At 31.9% G+C, this 23391-nt stretch overlaps 1 protein-coding gene and 1 long non-coding RNA gene across 6 annotated transcripts; one reads left to right on the plus strand and one right to left on the minus strand.

Annotated features, from left to right (window-relative positions):
- On the plus strand, positions 1 to 7750 carry LOC105327580 (putative phosphatidate phosphatase). 5 transcript variants are annotated; one of them, XM_034458794.2, is made up of 8 exons: positions 1 to 141; positions 1049 to 1200; positions 2410 to 2693; positions 2899 to 2956; positions 4495 to 4671; positions 5550 to 5651; positions 6809 to 6866; positions 7671 to 7750. In XM_034458794.2, exons 1-7 carry the CDS (start codon positions 87 to 89, stop codon positions 6833 to 6835), a joined length of 855 nt encoding a protein of 284 aa, XP_034314685.2. In that variant the 5' UTR covers positions 1 to 86; the 3' UTR covers positions 6836 to 6866; positions 7671 to 7750. The 5 variants fall into 5 exon arrangements, 4 of the variants coding, with proteins under 4 accessions (XP_034314685.2, XP_019922526.3, XP_034314683.2 ...); XR_010707473.1 differs by having other exon boundaries at positions 5550 to 6866; XM_020066967.3 differs by having other exon boundaries at positions 6809 to 7750.
- A 7493-nt stretch (positions 7751 to 15243) lies between these two features.
- On the minus strand, positions 15244 to 20469 carry LOC105327582 (uncharacterized). The gene is made up of 3 exons (XR_900068.4): positions 20163 to 20469; positions 18295 to 18453; positions 15244 to 17305 (listed from the first exon to the last, which is right to left on the minus strand). It is a non-coding gene; the product is annotated as an uncharacterized lncRNA (long non-coding RNA).
- Positions 20470 to 23391: the final 2922 nt, after the last annotated feature.

Genomic DNA, 23391 nt, shown 5'->3' on the forward strand with positions numbered 1-23391 from the left:
CTCCGAGATGGTCAAGAGTACGCAAGGTCGATGTTGATGGTGCCCAGTTTGCTTGGAGAGTGGGCTGAATCTCTATAGAGGTTGTCATGGAACGGAAATTAGTGTTCAGGGTTGTCATCGATGCTGTCTGCATTCTAATAGGTTTGTTAAGTTTTTTAAAAGAAATTTCAATCAGTGTATTTTGCAATAAATTTTGACAATTGTGTTTAACAAGTTTAATTAAGATGAACTTTAAAATAGCTAAACAACTGACGTGCTAAAATAAACTCCATATAAACGAATGAGGAAACTGTTTAAAGCTCATTGACTTTGTGTTATGATAAAATTCAAAGCCGTAAATTATGTTTAACTTGTTACAATGAACAAGCTCTTAAAAATTGAAATTAATGTGATTTTTTTTTTTACATTATTTCTGAAACTTAAAAGAAATGTTAAAAATCTATATTTAATAAGAGAAACTGATAAAATAGCAGGATTTGAAACAACACAAGAAACACTTCCCCATTTACAGAACACAGGATAAACTGTTAGTGGGGGTTGGGCTGCATGAGTATTTCCTATTTACGTCTGACCTCGTAACATTTGATTTATTGTCTACCCTTAAGGCAACACACATGATCACTGAACCTTACTTGGGCAGCAGATACACAGCTGTTAATAAATTTTATCTAAATTAGTAAACAGTATAATGATCGTATTTCATACCAAATGCAGCTAAAAATCTCATTATCTTGTAGTCAATGTCATAATTGTGTATATTGCATGGATAAAGTACTAATTACATATAGTGTTTATATATAAGTACTTATTACATATACATGACTACATTTACGTGTACATTGTAACTTCAATGATGTGATATATTTTGTTTATCAATGCCATAAAACAATAGAGTGGTGTATAATGTATATAAGTTTATGACATTTGAATGATTATTAATTTAAAGCTAAATCTCTAATATAATTTATTTATAGCTTTACTAACTTGATTTGGTTTTCATGTATGTTTGTGTGCTTGAACTTTCAGCAGTTCACTGCTTACATTACAGTTGTCCTACCAAGCTTGATTTTGTTTGTTTTGGGGAAATCATTCCAAAGAGGGTTATACTGTGATGACGAGAGCATTAAGCACCCCTACAAGACTAACACAATCCCTACATGGGCAGCCTCATTTGTTGGCTTATCACTCCCTGTTTTGTTTGTAAGTTAATATTTCCTTTAGATAATTTTGGAAAATGTTCTTTTGTTTTTGTTTTTGATTTTCTTCCTCCTTCCCCACATAAGAGGAGAATATCAGTTCGAGTCAATATAGTATTAATGACGCATAAAGGGTTATTTTTGCCCTATGTTTTATTTGCTTTAGTACACAATTGCAGACAGTTTCTCCCTGTCTTGAATTTGCCAAGACACAGTTAGAAATGGATATTCTTTCCAATTAATGGTTATATTTTTAATAAATTTTGCTCACTCTTAAATTCACCCACTTACAAAGCAAAAGGTTTTATGTGAAAATAAAACGGAGGCAAATATGTCCCTGTAATCAGTGATCTCTCTCTCTCTCTCTCTCTCTCTCTCTCTCTCTCTCTCTCTCTCCAAACCATTTGCCTTCCCATGACTCAGAGATTAAACTTTTGGTTGGTAGTATGATGAAAATTAATTTTTTTCCTTATAACTATGAAAAATAATCTTCATTGAAACAATTTCTAATGAAATGAAAAGTGAACTAAAAAAAAGCTATTAACAATGGAATAAAAATGGCATTGCTCAGAATTAAAAAAAGATGCATAAGTCAGATATACTTGTTCATTTGTTAATAAAGAGAAGGAAAGCAAACAATTACTCAAGGTGATGTGACTTAAGTCCCAGGAGGGGTACAAAGCTCTACAATATCATAGAAATATAGGGGGAAATGTTTTAAAAATTTCCTATTAAAAATTACAGTACTACACTATGTTATTATTGGGAAAGCAGCCTGTATTTATACATGTATATTAATGTAGATTTAAAAAATATTTTTAAAAAAGTGTTCTTTTCACTATTGATACAATTGTACAATTTGTAAAATAACAAATTACAATTCATGTATCATGAAGATCGAAGGATATACAAAAATCAACATACCGGGGTACTAAAAACTGAGAAATTGGGGTGAATGTCATAAAAAATCCCCTTCCAATGCTAAAACCATTGCATCAAAAATACCAATATTTATAACAAAGCTTCCAGTATGTATTGATAATGCTAGCAAAGACCAATTGACTAATACTGATACCCAAGAAGGGGTTCAAAGTTGAAGACTGAAAGATATATATAGATTAATGCAAATATTTGTAAAATTATTTTTCTGAATATCTAATATTCTACAATTTGTGATTGTTTATAATATTATTTAAACTCAATTCATTAACAGGTAATTGTCATAGAAGCTTCCAGATTTTCAGTCTCCAAAAGAAATTTCCTCGATGTGACCAAAAGAAAGTTTGTGATCTCGGTGTACAGAACGTTGAGTTCCTATTTTTATGGGGCAGCTATAACCCAACTATTAACTGACATAGCTAAGTACAGTATAGGGCGACTGAGGCCTCATTTCTACACTGTGTGTAAACCTAATATCCAGAACTGTACTTGGAACACTGGCTACATCGAAGACTTTACGTGCACAGGGACAGATTTGGAAGCTATCAAAGAAGCAAGGTAATTGTCTGATAAAATACATGAGTTATTTGTATGTCAATATAATATCAAAATGAAAATTCAATTTCAGTGCATCTTAAGTCTGTTTGTCCGTGTATCAGTAAATGTTAATTTTAATATATATAAATCAAGCTTATAGTGTTGCTTATTTGGTCGTATAACCTACACAACATGTACTACATGTAGCTTACAATTTCTTCTGTAGATTGTCTTTTCCGTCTGGCCACAGTTCCATTACAATGTATTGCATGTTCTTTGTTGTTGTAAGTATACTAAAACCAAACCTGCATGACAACTTAATCATCCATATATTTTAAAAATTATGACATTAGTCTCGTACAATGTACTGGTAATAGCTAGCTTATCATTTAGACCCACTACCATTGTCAAAATTAGTACATGTAATTTGTTTTTACATTATTGTACATGCATATGTATTTATAAAAGATATTGTAATTAATTTGGTATTGAGGTCATCTAATTCATCAGTTGAAAAATTGCTGTCTGTTTTTGCCAGTCGTATGTTGTGCATCATGTTCGTTGTAAACGTATGGACATTTTCAGTTTCTCATATACAACCGCTATCCTGATTATATATACTGTGTAGCATCTCCAGGGAAAGAGGAACATAAATTATTTGAAAACATTCATATTACCATTGGAATTGAAATTATATAATGAACCAGAGTATTACTAGGTTAACACCTCCACAATTTGTTTTCTCATGAATTGCAAATTACAATCAATAATGTATTTTTCAGATTTGCTTTCCTGACTCATCATATTTCTTTACCAGCATGAAAACTGATTAGTCAATGTACTTGACATAACAGTCATATAAGAAATATTTAAAGGGCTGTATCATGCTCAGTATCCTGACAGGGCTGTATTATGCTCAGTATACTGACAGGGCTGTATCATGCTCAGTATCCTGACAGGGCTGTATCATGCTCAGTATCCTGACAGGGCTGTATTATGCTCAGTATCCTGACAGGGCTGTATCATGCTCAGTACCCTGACAGGGCTGTATCATGCTCAGTATCCTGACAGGGCTGTATCATGCTCAGTATCCTGACAGGGCTGTATTATGCTCAGTATACTGACAGGGCTGTATCATGCTCAGTATCCTGACAGGGCTGTATTATGCTCAGTATCCTGACAGGGCTGTATCATGCTCAGTACCCTGACAGGGCTGTATCATGCTCAGTATCCTGACAGGGCTGTATCATGCTCAGTATCCTGACAGGGCTGTATTATGCTAAGTATCCTGAAAGGACTGTAACATGCTTCGTTTCCTGACAGGGCTGTATCATGCTCAGTACCCTGACAGGGCCGTATTTTGCTCAGTATCCTGACATGTCTGTATCATGCTCAGTATCCTGACAGCTCAGTATTCAGATATGACTGTATTATGCTCAGTATCCTGACATGACTGTATTTGCTCAGTATCCTGACAGCGCTGTATCATGCTCAGTGTCCTGACAGCTCAGTATTCAAATATGACTGTATTATGCTTAGTTTCCTGACATGGCTGTATCATGCTCAGTATCCTAACAGCTCAGTATTCAGATATTACTGTATTATGCTCAGTATCCTGACATGACTGTATTTGCTCAGTATCCTGATAGGGTTGTATTTTATTCAAAATCCTTACAGGGCTGTATTATACTTAATATTTTGTCAGGACTGTATACTTAGGTGATTGTTAGGACCCATGGGCCACAAGTCTGATAGTATGATCCCTTTAAAATACCTGGCAATCATAAGAATCATGACTGATTGCTGACTATTTGTTTTGTAGATGTACCTACAGAACAGAATGCGGTGGAGGAAATGCTGGCTGTTGAGGCCAGTGATACAGATCCTTGTGTTTATCATAGCCTACTACACCTCCATCTCCAGGATCTCCGACTACATGCACCACTGGAGCGACGTCCTGGGCGGATCTGTCCTTGGAATCTCTGTAGCCATTCTAGTGGTCAGTTTCAATTCCAATTAAAATTAGAACTTTTATTCGCTCCCCGGTTTTCGATACTTCACATAGAATATCTAACGATAATCCCATGAAGGGTCATGTTAAGGTTCAACCTGAATTCATTATCTTCTTCATGCGTTCACGGTACCAGGTACATGTATATAGAAATCAGAGCGAGTATGACATGTTCTTCAATATATATAGTGTTGTGTACACTGTACTTCCTCTCACTGGTTCTCCAATCTAATTAAAACTAGATTTCTATATGATACACTATCTAACAATCAGAGAGGGTTGAGGGGATAAACAAGTGTAATTTTAATTAGATTGAATAATGTTCTATTCCGTGGGTCATCATTATTGACAGACATGTTATACATACGATGTACATGTACATACATAATCAACCTTTGTGTGAGCCCGAATCTTTTATTCCTTATCTTCAATTCTTCAATAAAAATACATTTGAATTTTGAACTTTATTTCAGTACATGTATATACAGATATATTTTCACTTTAAGTTTCCTGCAAAGTGAATTATGATAAAACATTTTTTTTCTGTGTTGCAAAGCATCAATTAACTTGCATTATTGGTGTAAGATCTGGAAAACATTTTAGAGGTTGTAAATCTATCAGAATGTGACAAAAGGAAAGATTTTGGATTACTTTATATTGCATGAATGTCTGATAACAAATTTAATATAGCGTCCGGTCACACTGTTGACTCTATATAATCATAGAGTTGGAGTTATACGGTTGGTACACCGTACATGTGCTTGGTTATTTGCACCAAGCATTGGGTCTTATCCAAATTCTCAAAATTTTGAAAATGTGGTCATCTTAACCTTGGAGATTAACAAGTTGTTTTAATTTGATTTCAGATTTTCTTTGTGTCCGACGTGATGTCAGATGTTGCCTGCTGTCAGATAAATAATCCCAGCATTCCCCTGTACACAACACACTCTGAAGAGGACCGCATAAGTGTAAAGCATTCAAATGATTCACACTTATCTCCTGGGGGTGCAAGCCATGCTGCTTCCTCCCAACCTTGACCATATTCACCTTTTGGTGTTTGTTGCACATGTGGCTGTTAATTATACAAAGTGCTTTGTTAATTTGCTTTTTATAGCCTTTCTTCTGATTGATATATATGTATTCATGTATTTATTAATTCATCAATATTTTCCTTTGTATACACATTTAATAATTCTGGTTTTTTTTTAAACTTCTTTTATATTTTTCTGTGACATACAGCTAACAATTTGATTCAATATTTCTATATCTTTCAAGTAATGCTTGTTCTTCCAGCACATTTTATTTGTGTGAACTTAGCATGGACCTGTTTTAATTCATGGGTTTCGTAAAATTTCTCACAAGTTGTTGGAGGTTCCTTAGATTTCTTTAAAGTTTATTTAGATAGACTATTTACCTAGGTAGAAGTGACAATAGTGGAAAATGGCAATTTTATTGTGAAAGCCAAGTTCAAATTTTCTGTGTAAATTATTTTAACCAAAATTGATTTTAAAGCACAGATATAAGGCCATCAATCTTATTGAAGTTCACTTGAATGACTTGGTTAAGTATTAAGGTGGAATAACACACCTGGAAAAAGTCACTCAAATTAACAGGAAATGTTTTGATAATGAGAGATAAAATGATAAATAAACTGTACAAATGTCAAATAAGCAAAAAATTTGCATTTTGGGGATAAAAAATGAATATCTAAAATAATTATTCAAGTAAGTAACAACAAAAGCCCCTGCGGGATTCGAACTCGGGATGTACAGATCACAAGTCTGACACTTTATCACTCGGCTATGGAGTAAGTTACAAGTTTCAGTCCATAAAATTCTTTTAATAAAATGAAATGTAGTTTCGATCAGCGGTCAGCCATTTTGTGATGTTGTGTTATTCCACCTTAATAGTAATATTCTACAAAAGAAAGGAGATTTTGCACGATATATATATGTAAAATTAAAGTACAGCTATACCTTACATTTTGAGCTTATAAATCTTTACATGTTATAAGTTAATTATAAATTAATTTAATGTCAATTTTATCTTTATATTTACATTTCTGACATAATTTTGGCTACTAGCTGGTATATTCTGTTTATTTTGATGTATGATCTTCTTTCAGCCTCTTAAAAAAAAAATTTCATCATGAAGAACAGCTCAAATTAAAGCATGCATTCATTGTAAGTTATTAAGATATCATCAAAATTTTGACATACCAGTACCGGATACATATAATTTGTTTGACTCCCCACTATATTATTACTGTGCATACAGGTCCAGGACACCTAATTTGTAACTACTGGTAGCTTTACTGACAATTTCATTTCACTGTAAAATAACATGTACAGTCAAACTTCGTTATCTCGAACCAGATGGGACTGTTTAAAAACTTCGATATATCTGAGTATTCAGGATATCGAGGGAAAAATACTTAAAGAATAAGACGTTGGGACTTGCAAATCACTTCGACGTATTCATTGTATTCGAGATATCGAAGTTCAACTGTACTACATTTGATTTTCAGTACTGGTATATGTAAACAAATGAATTTTTCCCAAATGGTCCAAGAGATTTCTAGATTTTCACACTACTACAGTTTTTAGTGGTCTTGTTTTTTTTTTTTATAGTTGGTGTTTAATATTCATAAAACATTTTCTTTGCTCTATTTAATACAATAACATGTATATAGCCATGTTTAATAATAGGATATCTCTACATATCCATTAGACAGTTTGGGTTTTTATTTATTCTTTCATCTTATATCTTTTTTTGTTTGATATATATGTACATGCCTTTACTCAATATCTGTTTGATCAGCGAATGCATTCCTTAAATTTCTATAATCTGTAATTTTTCACAGAATAATCTTTACTATGTTGGTTTATGTGTGGAATATTTTGTAAACACAATGGTTAGAATTTATATGTGATTGAGGAGGAGGGGGATTGATCAGTAAATAAATAGTGCATGCTTTTCTTTTCTAGCTGCCTGATAACTCTCCAGACTATAGTGGTATTCTACAAGAACATTGACTTTTGTCAATAAAAATTGTTGAAATATTTAACATTTTAGTTTTTTGTTCTTGACTAAGATTAAGTTGTACTAGAAATCATTGATGGTGACCATCTTAAAGGGTCATGCAGCTTTAGTAATGGATGAAAAGAATTAAGAGGTCTTTGATTTTATCCTCTGATACAAAAATTCAGTTCTAGGTTTTGGCACATATTGTAACTATATAACAAGCATTCTGGTTTTTGTAGTATACGAGAGAAAGATAGGGCCAAGAGACCAGAACAAAAACCACGAATTTTACATAAAGGTCTGCTAGGATCCTGATCTTGACAAACATACATGTATGTTCACCCTTTACCTGACAGTTTTGTGGTAATTTTTGGGCAAAATTTTAGGTCAAAGAAATTATGGCTCAAAATTGGATTTCAAAAAAATCAACTATGACCTTCTTCATTGACTTATAAAATAAGTTCAAGGTCTATGCACACCTTTAAAACACAAACACTCTATGTGAAGTATAAACCAGATAAGTCAAAGGTAAAGAATATATGGTCACACAATGATACCTTAGCCTTTCCAAGAAACGTGTTTCAAGGTCACTGCATGCCGATTACCCTATGGCACTCTGCTGGTTAAAGTACAGACCAAATTTGGCCAAGGAGAGAGAAAGCTAGGCAATAACTACAATACATGTGACCTTATAATATAACGTTTATGTAGGATGCCTGGTATTACTTTCAGCCCATTTTTTCCCCTAAAGATCTGCAGCTGTGCAGCTAACCAACATCCTGCTGTAATTCAAGACTACTATTTTCCTGTTACTGCTTTGATTCTGGGGACAACTGTTCTTGACATAAAAAGAACAGTCGCTGAACATTTTGCAAATTATTTAATTCATATTTTTATGGATAGTATTTACATGCATGATTATCACATCACTTGCACAGTCACACAGACACAACTTCACTGACATCATCTGTTCCACACAAGTCTCCACAATTCTTCATGGGATGTTGTCTACTCCTTGGAAAGAGATTCCCAGTATTTCTGATCCCTCAATATAGCTTCTTTCTTTTTCTCCAAAAGGATTCTTTCCTGAAAATAAATATACAGTAAATCTCAGTCAAGTTTACTTTTGTTGGTTTTAACTTCTTGAAAAACTATATAATACATGTATACATATGTTTACTGTCCTTGCACCTGCTTTATTGCAACTCTGGAGGTCACATACCTAGTAATACCTATAGATTGGTCCACTGAGTTACCAGTAGTATGTAATAGAATTTTCGGTGCTTTTAAGGTGGATGGTCAACAAATTACCCATCAGATCTACCTTAAATTTTTATATTGATATTTTTGGCCAAAAACTATGGGGTATTAATAAAAAAAAAATGTGAATATTATACAATTATTGCTGTTTTTGAGGTCAATACAATGATTTAGCTACCCGAGAAGTATAATATTCACCGAGTTGGAGGCGAGGTTAATATTGTACTTCGAGGGTAGCTAAATCATCATGTTGATCGAAAAAACCCCCAGCAATAATTATTTTATTATATGATTCAGCGATGGATTGATACAAAAATATCAAACTGAGTGTTATCAAGTGGAGATTTTAGTTTGAAGCTTTAGCCAAACAAATTGAGAAACGCGATATTTCAATGGACGATCTATTTTTAGTCCAATGTAGAGAAAATCAAATGTTTTATTGACCTCCTAGGTCACGTGCAGGTGAATATAACATTCTGTTTTTTCGAGATGGTTGGATTTGAGCCAATCAGAGAGCTAGGAATTAATCAATCATATAATAACATCTAATATTTTCCTAAATCTTGAATAGAGGTCTTCTTCTCAAGGAGGTTAATAAATTCTATAAAAAAGGCCTAATTATCCACTCCAGCTATCTTAACTGTTCTAATTTCCAATACAAGTAATATGTCGTGTTAGCGTGTCATCTTTTGTTTCTAATTCAATTAACAGTTTACTTCAGTAACTAGATGTTTGATACACATGCAGTCACCACTAACGCATTCTCACTTATTTAGATGGACACAGAATATGATAACTTTGAATTTATTTGCAGAACTTCATAGAAAGCTTACCAGTAGCTGTGATTGAAGCAGTTTAAAAATGTCATTCATAATGATACTTACACCCTTTAAATCTTTTTTCTGAATTTCAGTCTGAAAGAATAAAGAAAAACATATGTATAGTCATTGTATAATTTAATTATAACATATAATGATATTAATCAGTAATTCAACATTCACTCAGACAGGAACATGTAGAAAAATTCCCTTCCCATATGCTTCTAACTTTTACATAGTCTTGCTAGCAGATGAATAAAGATTTCTATGATTGTGTTTACAAAATCATGAGTGTATTACTGTACTATACTTTTCTGAAAAACAAAATAACCCCAAAGGTATCTGAAGGGATGAAAACTTGGAAAAAAAACCCACATAATTTCCAGGAATATAAAAAATTGTAAAAATAAAATTATGTTGAACATTTCTGTGACGTCATCTATTGTTAAACTCAGTCCAGAAAATCTTTCATTGTTTTGCACCCCGTCAAATATCTTATAGCTGTCCAATAATTAAGTTTTTACTTCTTAAGACAACTACATATGAAAAACTGGACAGCTGCAGATACTTGAAGTGACTATAAACTTAAAAGAAACACAATAGAAGGAAAAAACACAAATAAGAAGTTTCTCAAATTTCATTAAAATTTATCTGAAATCTCCACGCAAAATTGTGTAGAAAATTCATGAGAATTGAATATCGCACATACAGAGAGACCTCTTTACATACTGAGGTATTTGTTTACATATAACATTATAAAGTTCATCCATAGGAAGTGTTGTGGACCTCAATAACACCACAAACATGTTATGGACAAATGCGGTGGCACCAAGCACAAGGTGCACATATCAAACAGCCTATCATATATATGTGAAATTCCTTTTGTCAAATGCCATAACATGTATTTCAGAGGATTTTAACTTACAATGAGGTCTTGAATGATGAATTTCTCTGTCAACTGTAAATTCTGCATTACCACAACGAAAATTGGGAACCCAACATAGCAGGCTGTCTATAGAAAAGAAACAATTCATGACAAACTGAATGACAGCTGATGTGATGATTTATATAATAAATACATGTCAGACTCATTAACTTACTGATAATCTTGGTAATAATGATAATACATTTAAAAACCAGTTTATTATCAATCATTCATACAAAAGGTAAAATTTTGTTTACGACAATTCACTTATACAATGCATACATATTTCAGTGCTTGTATTACACTATATACATGATTGATATACATATAACATAAAATAGTATATGAATAGACCGATGATTTGTGTTCATAGATAAAAAAAAATTGACAGACTAGAAGAAAATAATTAAGAACACAAAATAATTTTTCAAAATCAAAGCGGTTTTCCTTAACTGCTTAAGGACATATCATGCATGTTAATTACGCACTGGAATATGTTTACTCGAACCTATGATAAATCTCGTTGGCTGATAAAATTCAATCATATGTAATATCAAACTTACCTTGAAGACCTCAAATCTCCAGCTCCCCATTTCAATTTAGTTAGCAATAAATATGTTCCAATGATGACCTAGAACTACATTTCGTAATGGTGAAGTTACTGTTGAACAAATTCGGGAAAAAATAATATTTGTAGCCGGGTAAGTCGTTCACCGACTATTTCGAGTTAAGTTAAACGTATCACGAGTCGAAATAAAGCATTTACTATTAATCATAAATCATATACATGATATAACCCCTGATCTCGAGATCCGGTTTGGTCAAAGGAAATAAAGTCAGTTGAGAAGTTACTATTTCAGTCGAGAAACGCGATCTGAGAAAAAAAATAATGGAAAAAAAACCTCAGCGGAGTGTTTTCTCAGGATTTGAGATTGAAGTTGAGTAAAAATTTTGTTTTTTATCGTGAAACATAGCCCCGAGCCATGGCCAACAACAATCCTATAGTTGGAACAGAGCTGTAGGCCTACATTTGATTTTCAAATAATTCCACTGACTATAAAAATAATCTGCAAACTAAATGACACAAAATTCAAATATTGAACGTTAATATATTTCTGCTGTAGGAGAAGCATCGCATCCCAAAACGCCCGAGAAAGAGAAACTGTTTGTTATAATTCATTAACAATATTTTATCAAGAGCTAATTTTCAGTAATCATGCACGTAGCATCAGCACCCCCCCCCCTTTCTCGCAGCAGACATTTTTAAAAATTAACATATAAAAAAATTGAAGTATCATAGAGTTGCCCCCCCCCCCCGGTTTTTGTTTTTTTGGGGGGGAAGCATGCAATAAATGAAGTGAATATGAGAAAATAAGGAAATCAACAGTGGAACTGAAGCTAAAGGAATAATACGCGCTACCCCCCTTCCGAATTAGAAAGTTCATAATTTTGAGAAATTCCTTTTCTTTTTTTAAATTCTATTTCATTTTATCTATTTAATTTTTTTGGCTTGTCAAGATGTTTTGGATGAGGCTGACAAATGCAAGTGAAAAGTATTATAAAATGAATATTTGTTTTGTAAAATAATAATTTTTATTCTACTAAGTTGGTAAATAGAAGAGGATAACATCCATATCAATTGACATAATCAAAGTTTATCATTTTTTGGCAATTTATCTCAAAAAGAGAATTTTAGGTGCAATAGTAACACTAATGACAGGCTCATGTAATATCAATGACAGTTTGTCATTGGGATAACTAAATGTTATTAGTGTTACTTTTTCATTTTTCGCTTTTGTATACCATTTAAAGACTTTAACCAGAGACATAAATAACATATTTATGTCTCTGCTTAAACTTAATAAATCTTTTTTTATCTTTGTAATTAAGCAAGGTTAAGGTGGCTCACTACACCTTGAAATATTTTCTCAAATCAGCAGAAAATTACTTGATTATGATAGATATCATAATGGATAAGAAGTATTTAAGTCAAGTAGGCAAAAAATGTGCAATTTTGGACGAAAAATTACATTTTCGAAAATTTGATTAAGTAAACATGGACAAAAGCTCCAGGCGGATTCGAACTCATGATCTGCGGTTCAGATGCCCAATACTTTAACCAATGAACTACGACGATATACAACCCAATCGAACAATATAAACAGTTTAACAAAACATTTAAATCGCCATCTTGTGACGTAGTGTCTTAAAAAGTATAAGTCTAGGTGTTGCGAGGTACCTTAATATATGAAAGATGAAGGTGTTTTTTTTTTTTAATTCTTTGAGATGTTTTAGACTTAAAATTTTAGTAGATAAGCCATTGGCGTTACTGAAACTGTCATTGGTGTTACTATCAAGTCATTGGAGTAACCAGCCGAATAAATGTTCTTTCATCTAAAACTTTATGTATTTAGTGGTTTTTAAATCATAATAATTAATGTATTGAAATTCTGGATGGATTGTATGTTATGAAATTTTGGTTATAATTGCCATTTTTATGTTAAAACATATTGAAACAGGTATGTCTTACAAGATTGTCTCATATTCCTGTCAAAACTGTAAAAGGAAACTTACTTTCAAAACTAAATGCTATTAATCTTTATTCTTTGTTGAGTCACATTAGCAAACATTTATTTGTACCTCAAATTTAATTTAAAAAGTTATTTAAAAAAGCTTATTTTTTATGTACAGTGTATAGTTTACAGGTAACACCAATGACAATAAGACAGCTATTGTTCATTTTCAAAAGAGCATTCTGACCAAATTCCATTAACTACTGTTTGGAAAATGTGTCTTTTGAAAAATATAGTGTTGTATTATTACTGTTAGTTCAAAAAAGTGCAGAAATATCTATTTTTTTTAATCAATTTTACCATAACCATTTAGCTGCCTTTTTTTATATTGACCCAATATGCTGTTTCTACTTAACTTAGCATTTTAACTACTCTTTAGATTTTCATCAGCGTTTATTGATACATTGCGTTTAAATGCAAGTGGTGGATGCGTTTATAGAGAATATACACGTAGAAGAAGAGCACAGAGTGTGAGCAAATATCTACATCTACATAATATCTACATCTACACACGAGTTAGCCGACACGGGGATACCATCACTTTAAGTCGGCGCAACACACCCGTCATTTATTTTCAAAGGAAAGGCCGTTGGTTTGGTTTAAACTTATTTTATTGTAATATAATTACAACGGGATTGGGTGTATGTTCTATAACGTATGTAGCCCTCTCCTTGTTATATCAAAGTTTTGTTTTGTTGTTGTTGTTGTTTTTTTTTTAATTAAAAAAAAATGTTTTAGTTGCAAAGAAGATTTTAGATCTTTGAATTTGCTCTTATGTGTAAATACTAGATAGGTATCATTTCAATTCAAATCAATGATAAAACCGATATTGGGTGATACTGGAAGGATACAAATCATTAATGTTGTCATGTTGTAAATTTTGCGGAATTTACCGAGTAGCAGTAAATTCAAAATTTACAACATAACAATGTACATGTATAACTGTATACAATCTATCCTGGTACCAAATTAAACACTGCCAAGCAGGCAGCAATGCGCCAGACAAATGCTTTCTGTGAAGTAAAAAAAAAAAAATAACCAAACATACCTTTTTGTATCTCTCGGGACCGATATGGACAAGAACAAACATCGACATCATGAAATGCGACAGAGGTGAGTTCACTTATTCTTTGCAAAGCAAAAGGTTTCCAATATTGTTATTTTTTTTTTCAAGTGAATAAAGATTTATTTATGAGCAATTAACAGAAATTTGGTGTTATGACTGGTAAAATAATAATAAAACCAAATTTAAAAAAAAAATAGACAGTTGCGGGAAGACGGTACCACATAATACCAAATACATAAAACTATTTTTAATTTGATATACATTATACAATGTGTGAGTAAAATACAAGCTGCAGATTTGTTGCTCACTGGTCTGAAAGTGTTTTTTTTAGATCAGTGAGCTTGTATTGTACAGTACATGTGCTTTTCATATTTTAAAAATATGACTTTTTTAAAGAAAAAATAGGGGTTAGTTATGATCATTCGTTCTTACATATTAATGTACAAATAATGTAAGATAAATAAGATTCTTTTTCATGATTGATTCTGATGTTAATATATTTAAAATATTTTGTTTTTCTCTATAACCTCTCCCCACAAATTTGACCATCAAACTATGTATATCGAGTGGTTCGTTCACATCCAAGTTGTGATAAAACGCAATAGGACATATCAAAACCTTACAATATTTATCCTGGTGATGAAACCAAATAAAACACTGACAGAAGATCTAGAGTTCTTTATCATTTTTATTTCAAAAATTATATTTATCTCGATTACGTTCAACATCCTCTTAAAAAAAAATGAATAAATTAAACCATCTAATGTTACATGAACTACAATAAATAATTGTGTCAACTAGGATGAGTTAGAATGACACCAAAATAAAATCTAATATTTATGAAAATGAATTAATAATTGGTGAATATAAAATATATACAAAAAAAACCGCTATAATAATAAGGTAAATTTGCTTCATCTGAATATCTATCGTTTATCGTATGTTTTAAATTGCTATTATAATCGTTTTAAATTGGCGCTTTTTGTTTGTTTGCTTGTTTGTTTTTGAAAAGTCCTCCGCCCAAAATGACGAATTGTTAAATACAACAATACCATTAAAAGAGTTCCATATTTCATGAATGTATCATTCTGAGCATTAAATGACATTAATTTTTATTCATACGTTGGAATATTATTAGATTGTTTATCATGGAGTCAGACAGAATAATGCACACATTTCTTCTGATATACAACTTATATATAAAAAATATTCCAGATTTGATGGATTTTGTTGCTGTAGACAACAGTCATTAAAAATAATTTCTGATTATTGAAATGCATACAGAAATATTTCTGTAAAAAATATTATACAATATGTTTTCATCTTCAACACACGGTTATTAGTAAAAGCAAACATTGGTCTTGCACATGTATTAATTGTATTACTTGCTGTAATTGGTGTTTACAGCCCCATGAGTAACCACACATACAGTATATAGTATGGATAAGAGCGACTACTGTACTGCTGTTGATATAAATTAACATACATGTAGGCGACCGATATCTTAATATATCAAAGAAAAAAGAATCCCTCGAGGATTTAAATATTAATTAGCTGCATCTTTTTTTTCTTATTCCTTCCCTTTTCTTTATTAATTGAATAAAAATTAAAAATATATGCAGAAACATGTTTTCTTTCAGACTTTCCATTTTTTGTATGAGCATGTACTCTCTGTTTTAAATGACCGAGTTCTGTGGCAGAGAGTCAATAGATTCACTTAAGCCCGTTATAATCGTTTGGAGACATAAAGCACAAACTGTTTGTACTAGAGAGTAAAGCCCGCTGTTAACTAAGCAGTGTTGACATAGCAGAATGTGAACTTTTCACACAAAAACGCCATAGAGAGGGTTCTGGCAGGGTCTTGTTTGTTCAGAACGAGTAGTTTTACCGGTATAGCTATTTAAAGCGATCGAAATTTTACAGAAAAAGCAAAATCTATGAAGCTTTATATATTTTATTCAAGAAAATGAATTGAAAATCATGTTCTCTTATGACAAAGATTAATGCTGAATAAGAGGTTCTTCGCAGGATCAATGGCCGTAATGATAATGATCTGTCCCGTTCGTAATTGGGACACCGACATAAAGAGTTGTAATCTCCATGAAAAAGATTTTTAAATACAGATTTCGAAAGTTTTCACTCCCCGCCTACAATCAAACAAACATGCAAAGAAAGCGCCAAAAGGCGGCGTGGTGAAATCATATCAACTTCCAGATTCACCTTGACAACTTCCTCACATCTGCAAAACAAATCTCAACCAAGACCAAGAAGGATTGAATTTTAAATAATTCTAAATTTACTAAACAAATATACGGATATACCTGTGTAATCCGTTCAATATTCCAGTTTTTGCCCTCCGTAGCTATAGAGGTTGACAACAGGCACCGGAAGTGAACATTTTGACCACATCGACAAAATCGCTTGTACATACAATTTTCTTATTTTAAAGACTTTGGTTGCATAAAATCAAGATATCAAATGCATATATATAAAAACATAAATCATCAATTTAAACATTCATAGCTGCAAACATGAAAACAATTTAAATAAAATGTCTATTTATTGCATTTTTCTGCGAGAAATAAAAATGCTACCATAAACCTTAATCTTTTGGATTGCTTATAATTAAGTTGCAAGAGGTCTCAAACACAAAATGAAAGCGAAAGCAGACTAAATTTTACATATATTTATAGACAACAATTTAGTTTTAAAATCATTTTCTGTTAATATTTCACGTACACATATCAAGCACTTGAAGAAACGGATTTCTGCAGGAGGTGGTCACTTTGCTGTATCACGGTCACTTACCGTGATTATCCAACTGATTTCTGAGATTCTGGTTGCTAGGGATGACCCAGAAATGGCAGCATGTGACAGAGCTGAGCCTAGTCATCAGCTATGCCAACATCTTGCCTAGTCTGAATCAAAATGCCTTATATCTCACATCCGCCATTACCTGTAAAACAGAGGAAAAGTAGGTAGATTTTGTCAAAATTGATCCACACAACTCAACTCATAATAGCCTGGTATTGAGATTTCCACGGCTCCGGTGCAACGCTGCAAGTTCTAAAGAGCCGCTCAATTGTTAAGGCTTGAATGAATTTTGAAAGTACTCGATTGAAAGACCGTCCCGAAAACCTCAAACATAATTACAACATTTCTAGCTAATTATTCTACATAAAGAAAATTCTTTAAACATCTCTTATTTGCTCGATGTTGTGGCATAATCGATCTTTTACACATGTGTTAAACTCCCCGCTTTATTCAAACTATTGATGGCTTCCCTTTTGAATAGGAAAAATTGGAGATATCGAGTTTCAAAAAATGTCCTTACAACATTTGGTGACGTCACTTGTCATAATTCAATATACATCAATACAAGTATTTAAATGGAACGTATGGAAAGCTCGTTGTCCGACCCTTGATAAACAATCACAATACAAAATGTAAATTATTCAACATCGATTCAAATGCTCGATAAACGATGTTGAGCAATGCCTCTACGGACGACTAGATATAAAGTTTCTTATTAATATATCTGATTCAAATTATCATAATGGTTTTAATTTTAAATATGATGTCATCTGATTCATTAAAAAAAATGGAGTGGGAAACAAAAGGCCTTACATTCATTTTTTGTTGGGATAATTTTTTATAAATATTGAAAAAAAAAGACAAAAAGTAAAGAAAAAAACCAACTGATTTATAAAACAGACTGTTTTGCGATAGATTTTCTATTAAACATAGAATAGCAGGCCATATTAAACAACTCATGAATGCGTGATTTCACCCCAGTTGTAAAAAAAAATCCCGAAATATGATGCCTGAACAATACTGAAAAGAACAGCAGAATAAAAGAGGTGAAATTGATGAGGCGGTTAACGCCACGTGGTAAACGGTGAACGACATCTAAGGTGACATCTGCTGACTGTTATATATACTTACAGTAATGAAGCCGAGCCGCCTTTCTTTCTGGCCATCCCCCGCGTCCGCTATGAGGAATTACCATAACCACTGGACTTACACGGACAAAGAGCCCCAAACTCCAACACAGTGAAGTTTTACTCCATAAATGGCTGCCTCTAACTTGTGTAAATGAATCCCCTGAATAAAAAAAGTCAATATTTGTTAAAGTATGAAATGCTTGTTCTAACATATAACCGGTTTTTATGTAGGGCTCCATTAGTCGTCCAAATATAGCCAATGGATTAACGTGGGACCGCTGTGGAAACCCCTAATGTTGACAGGACTTCTTAAGAGATCTCAGAATCTATGGCAAAAAGGACACAACTTATACATACACGGGGTATTACATTTTGTTAGGTCTAGCACCCCTCCAACCCAATCAAAATACGGTCTCTGTCATTATGAGAGTTGCGCAATTTAGAATCACGTTCTAAGGAAATAAGATCCTATCTAAATTTAGAAAAAAAATTGTGATTGAATAAAACCGATTTGATTTCAATTTATTCAGAGCCTTTCACTCTGTATAATGTTGTTTAAATCTAGAAATCACGTGCGTTCAAAGTTAAATTTACTGTATGGCATTTTATTGTTTATCTCATTGTTAAACATTTTTAAAACAGGAGGTGTTTAAGATTTGTTACACATCTATATAAAATAGGGCATTTGTTGGAAAAAAAAAAGATTTGTAGTCAATAAGTTGTTACAATATGCCTAGAATAAGTCACAGAAGGAATGAAAATATAAGATAAAATAATATCAATTTCGAAATCGGTATGAAAAGTTTAACGCATCAAAGAAAATGAATAAGTCTGAAGGATGACACTGAAGTATTGCACAGTTCCATAAAGGACCGTGTTACTTTTCCTTGGGGTGTGTTCCGATACTCGCCAGATAACATCTCCTAATGATAGAGTAACAAGCTCAAAGATTTCACTTGGTAGAAATTCAAGACCTCTGATTGCAAACAATTTCTAAAATTTCAACTTTTTAAAAATCAATCAGAAACAAGATATCAAAATTGGAATTTTTCAAGGCTATAAAATTTGATCCCACGTTTGGCCGATGAGCAGATTAAAAAAGCGTTTTCCCCTTAAAACTCACATAAATTAGTTCACTAAATATAATTGAAGTATACAACATTTATCTGCAGCTGAAGTTTGCGGTAGACTGAAAAAAATATAGAACAAAAATTTGGATCTTTTTTTGTTCATTTTCTGGAATGATTACATCAAATGTTAAATGAAAGAAATTGTACCCTGAACAACAAAGTCAATTAAATAAATGATGAATGCTGAAGTAAATGGGAATTTTATTTTTGCTTCACTGAACTATGTCAATATTGCTCCGTCGATTTTCTTACCACGTTTAGAAATGATTGCTCGAAAGATTTTTAATACGACACTTCAAATTTAAAGCATTCCACGCTTTTCACTGTACAATGACTGTTTTCATAAAGGATGTTTTCTACTGACTATCGGGTATACAACCTGATTTTCGCGTCAATGCATGTTTTCGATATGTACAGCAAACATAAAGAGTTTTTTTTTTAACTTTTCGATTCATTTTAAGTGATGGAATTCTGTCAAGTTTATGACGCCTCATTACACAAAATGAACATATTTTACATATAATACAAAATGTATATCTTACAGTTTTTGGGCTTAAACTTCGAAAAGGTTGATTCTGTCATAGAATATTAGGATAGAAGGGTTAAATGAAATACATCACATATATTTCCCTTATATTAACACACTTGCAACCGTTTATATACATGATTTAGAGAATGAACTAATAATAATAATATATATATTAATTTAAAATAAGCAGGCTTCTCAGAGAAATCTAACCTTGTGCATTTTTCATCAGCTGTGTTTCGTCGGTGTATATCCACCATTTTGGAGATCGGCATTAAGGATTTCGAACGCATGCAACCTCTGCTGAGCGACCAATATAATTGCGTTTGAATCCCACGCCGCGTGAACTTGTTTCGACAAAGCTAATACTCTGTACAAATATAAGTGGTCAATTCTCAAATGTTTATTCTTCAGCTCTATGAGAGAACTCGCTCTAGGTAACTTTCTGTTAGAAGCAGCCAACGTGTGTACGGTCTTTCAAGCTTCACTTGGTTTGAATAATCGGAGTTAGGTTTACCAATTAAATTCGAGTGCAACACGGGTTTTCATATCTTTCACACATAAGCAATGTCCCCTTTTCTAACGTTTCGAAGTCATTTACAAAATGAATTGATCGTTTAATATGTTGGTATTGCATTTTTTAAAATGGACCGGTTTTCCGCCTGCATTTTGATTTAAATTGTAGGCGTGAAGTTGAATGCTAGATATTTCTTCTGGTCGGTTTCAATGGAAGTTGAATAGTCTGAAATGATATTAAATCTTGGATTCTCATAGCCTTCATTGAAATGTAAGGAGCAAGGCTTATACTCCATAATGAAAAAAGAGGAAAGATTGGATCATTCAGGTGCTATTAAAATTTTATAAAGGCATTCGAAAGATATTGAATGCAGATTTGAACACATGAATCATGAATTGAAACAGCTAGGTAGATTAATCATGAAGTTGTTTGGAAAAAATTATTGTTCATACATGCAATATAATAAAATTTGCATTACCAACAACACAAGTCAGTTATGTAATGCAAGTGTTTTAATTTTACATGGGCAAGACCTTAGTTTTTGCAGTATACATGTATATAACGACATTATAGCGAGCAATGTTTTGTGTAAAATTATATATCTGTCAATCAGTGATGTGTGAATCACTGTATTGAATTATACAAAAATGCATGCACATGCACACTGTTACCTGTTTTTGTAGAATTAGGCGTGTAAATGATAAAATACCGGTTATATACATTTTTTATTTTTAATTAAACTGAATATAAATACCACGCCTTCAAATTCTTTTGCAATTTTTTATTTTATGATTCAATAAAAAAAATCAACATTTTACACAATGAACTTCATAATGTTACATGTATATATCTTGTCAATTACTGGCAGTAAGGTGTAGCTTATCAGAAAATTAAAAAGTTTAATAAACAAGTTTATATCTTCAATAGTGTTTACTCATTTTTACCTATAAATCATGTAATGTATAGATGAGATACGTATAGATGATGATATAAAGACGAAAGATTGCAATGTAGACAAAATATTAAAGCATCACCGAGTTATATAAAGAAAAAAAAGTTAATGCATCACCGAGTTTTATAAAGAAAAAAATCAATGATGTCTATTCTTGCCAAAGCATTTACAACCAATTGTACTTTTTAGATTTATTTGTATATAATTGTAACACGTTCATTATAAACCAGTGTTCTGATTTTTAAAGAATAAAAAATTGTAGAAAGTAAACTGAAACACAAAGCCTTTTTAGAATGTTGCAATTTAAATACAATTTTAGAGGTTCAAAGTATCGATAAAAAAAAAGCAGTTTATGTACTTGTATTAACTTTTTTTTTAACTATTTAGAAATCCTTATACAATGCTACATATGTCTAAATATTGTCAGCCTTTGACCATGGAGAGAGAAAAGCCAATTAGTAAAAATAGATTACTTAAATTGATAAAACATTTCCCTTTATTTTCTAAGTTTTAAAAAAGTTAAGAAAATGCGATAAACACTTTTTACAACATTGCCCTTAAGCTTCATACAACAGTTTGCATGTCCCATATATTTTCTAAACTGAGATATCTTCAGTAGTTTCCAAGGTGGACCATTGATATTTTACCCATAACATAAGAATGGTTTCTATCAGAGATATGGATTTACCAATACAAATATGTATATAAGCATATTCTAGTAATCAATCCTCAAAAAGTAAACATAGCAGGTACATACTTGATAAGTAGGTCATATTTAGTTTTCATGAAAATGGTTCAATAATATTTTGATAGTGTGCGTATGTGAATGATTGCGATGATATTAATTAATATTTTAAGATATATTGTACTGTTAACGTTTTAACAGTGTTGTCGTTTTCCTTTACGTTGTGGTACATTTACCCAGTAAAACAATCACGATTACAATACCTGGTATATCAAAGTAATATGTTTGCATTGTTTGAATAATTTAATTACATGGTTTAAAGAATAGCACATATAATTTTCATAGATTCAATGTTAGTACACAATCTATTATTTAAATCAAGGTCACACCTTTAAGGTTTTATCGGTGAACTTTTACCAATCATTATTGTTACATGAACATGGTAATGATATACATGTTAGGTAATAACTTAATCCTGATTATAATGGACAAGGCATCGTCATTGTTTGAAACAAAGTAAAATGGTTATATTTTACAACACATAATAAGAACATTGTACAACATTTGGTGCGTTACACTTTTAAAGTATCAAAATTTATGCTGTACCCATTATCATGGTAATAATGTACAAAGTATCATACGTTCACTTTTGTGGGGAGATGAATCTCTGAGTGTCAATTTAAACCAACATATTTTTTTTTTAGCTGTTCAAAGATTTATCAGAGATTGTGGCATATTCTCGTAATTTCAATCTTACTGCCTAGACCAAATTCAAACAGAACTGTTTTTTTAATACATGGTCGTTTGTTCAGTAACTTAACTATTTCAGTAATATCCATTTCTATGTACTTTCCATTCTAAACTACTATACTGTTGTAAATTGTTATACTTGGTAAGAACATCATAAGTTGTAAGAACTTGTATTCGAACCATTTGTATTTGTTTATGCAATAAAATATGTTCAAATCAAATCAAATCATACGTTCACTTTACAAAAATATCCTGGTTGCTTTGCCCAAAGTAACATATTTGTACTGTACAAAATACAATGTTTTACTTTATGAAAGTATCATTGTGTAACAATAACAAAGTTACTTGTAATATGTAACTGTTATTCCTCCAAAGTTATAATGTACAAAGTTTCATGCTTACTCTTTACAAAATTATCATGGTTGGCTACACAAAGTAACATGGTTGTACTGTCCAAAATACATTGTTTTACTTTAAAAAATTATCATTGCTACACAATACAAAGTAAAGTGATTATACATGTACTTACAATAATAAT

Source organism: Magallana gigas, chromosome 7 (assembly GCF_963853765.1).
Source record: "Magallana gigas chromosome 7, xbMagGiga1.1, whole genome shotgun sequence".
NCBI classification, from domain to species: domain Eukaryota; kingdom Metazoa; phylum Mollusca; class Bivalvia; order Ostreida; family Ostreidae; genus Magallana; species Magallana gigas.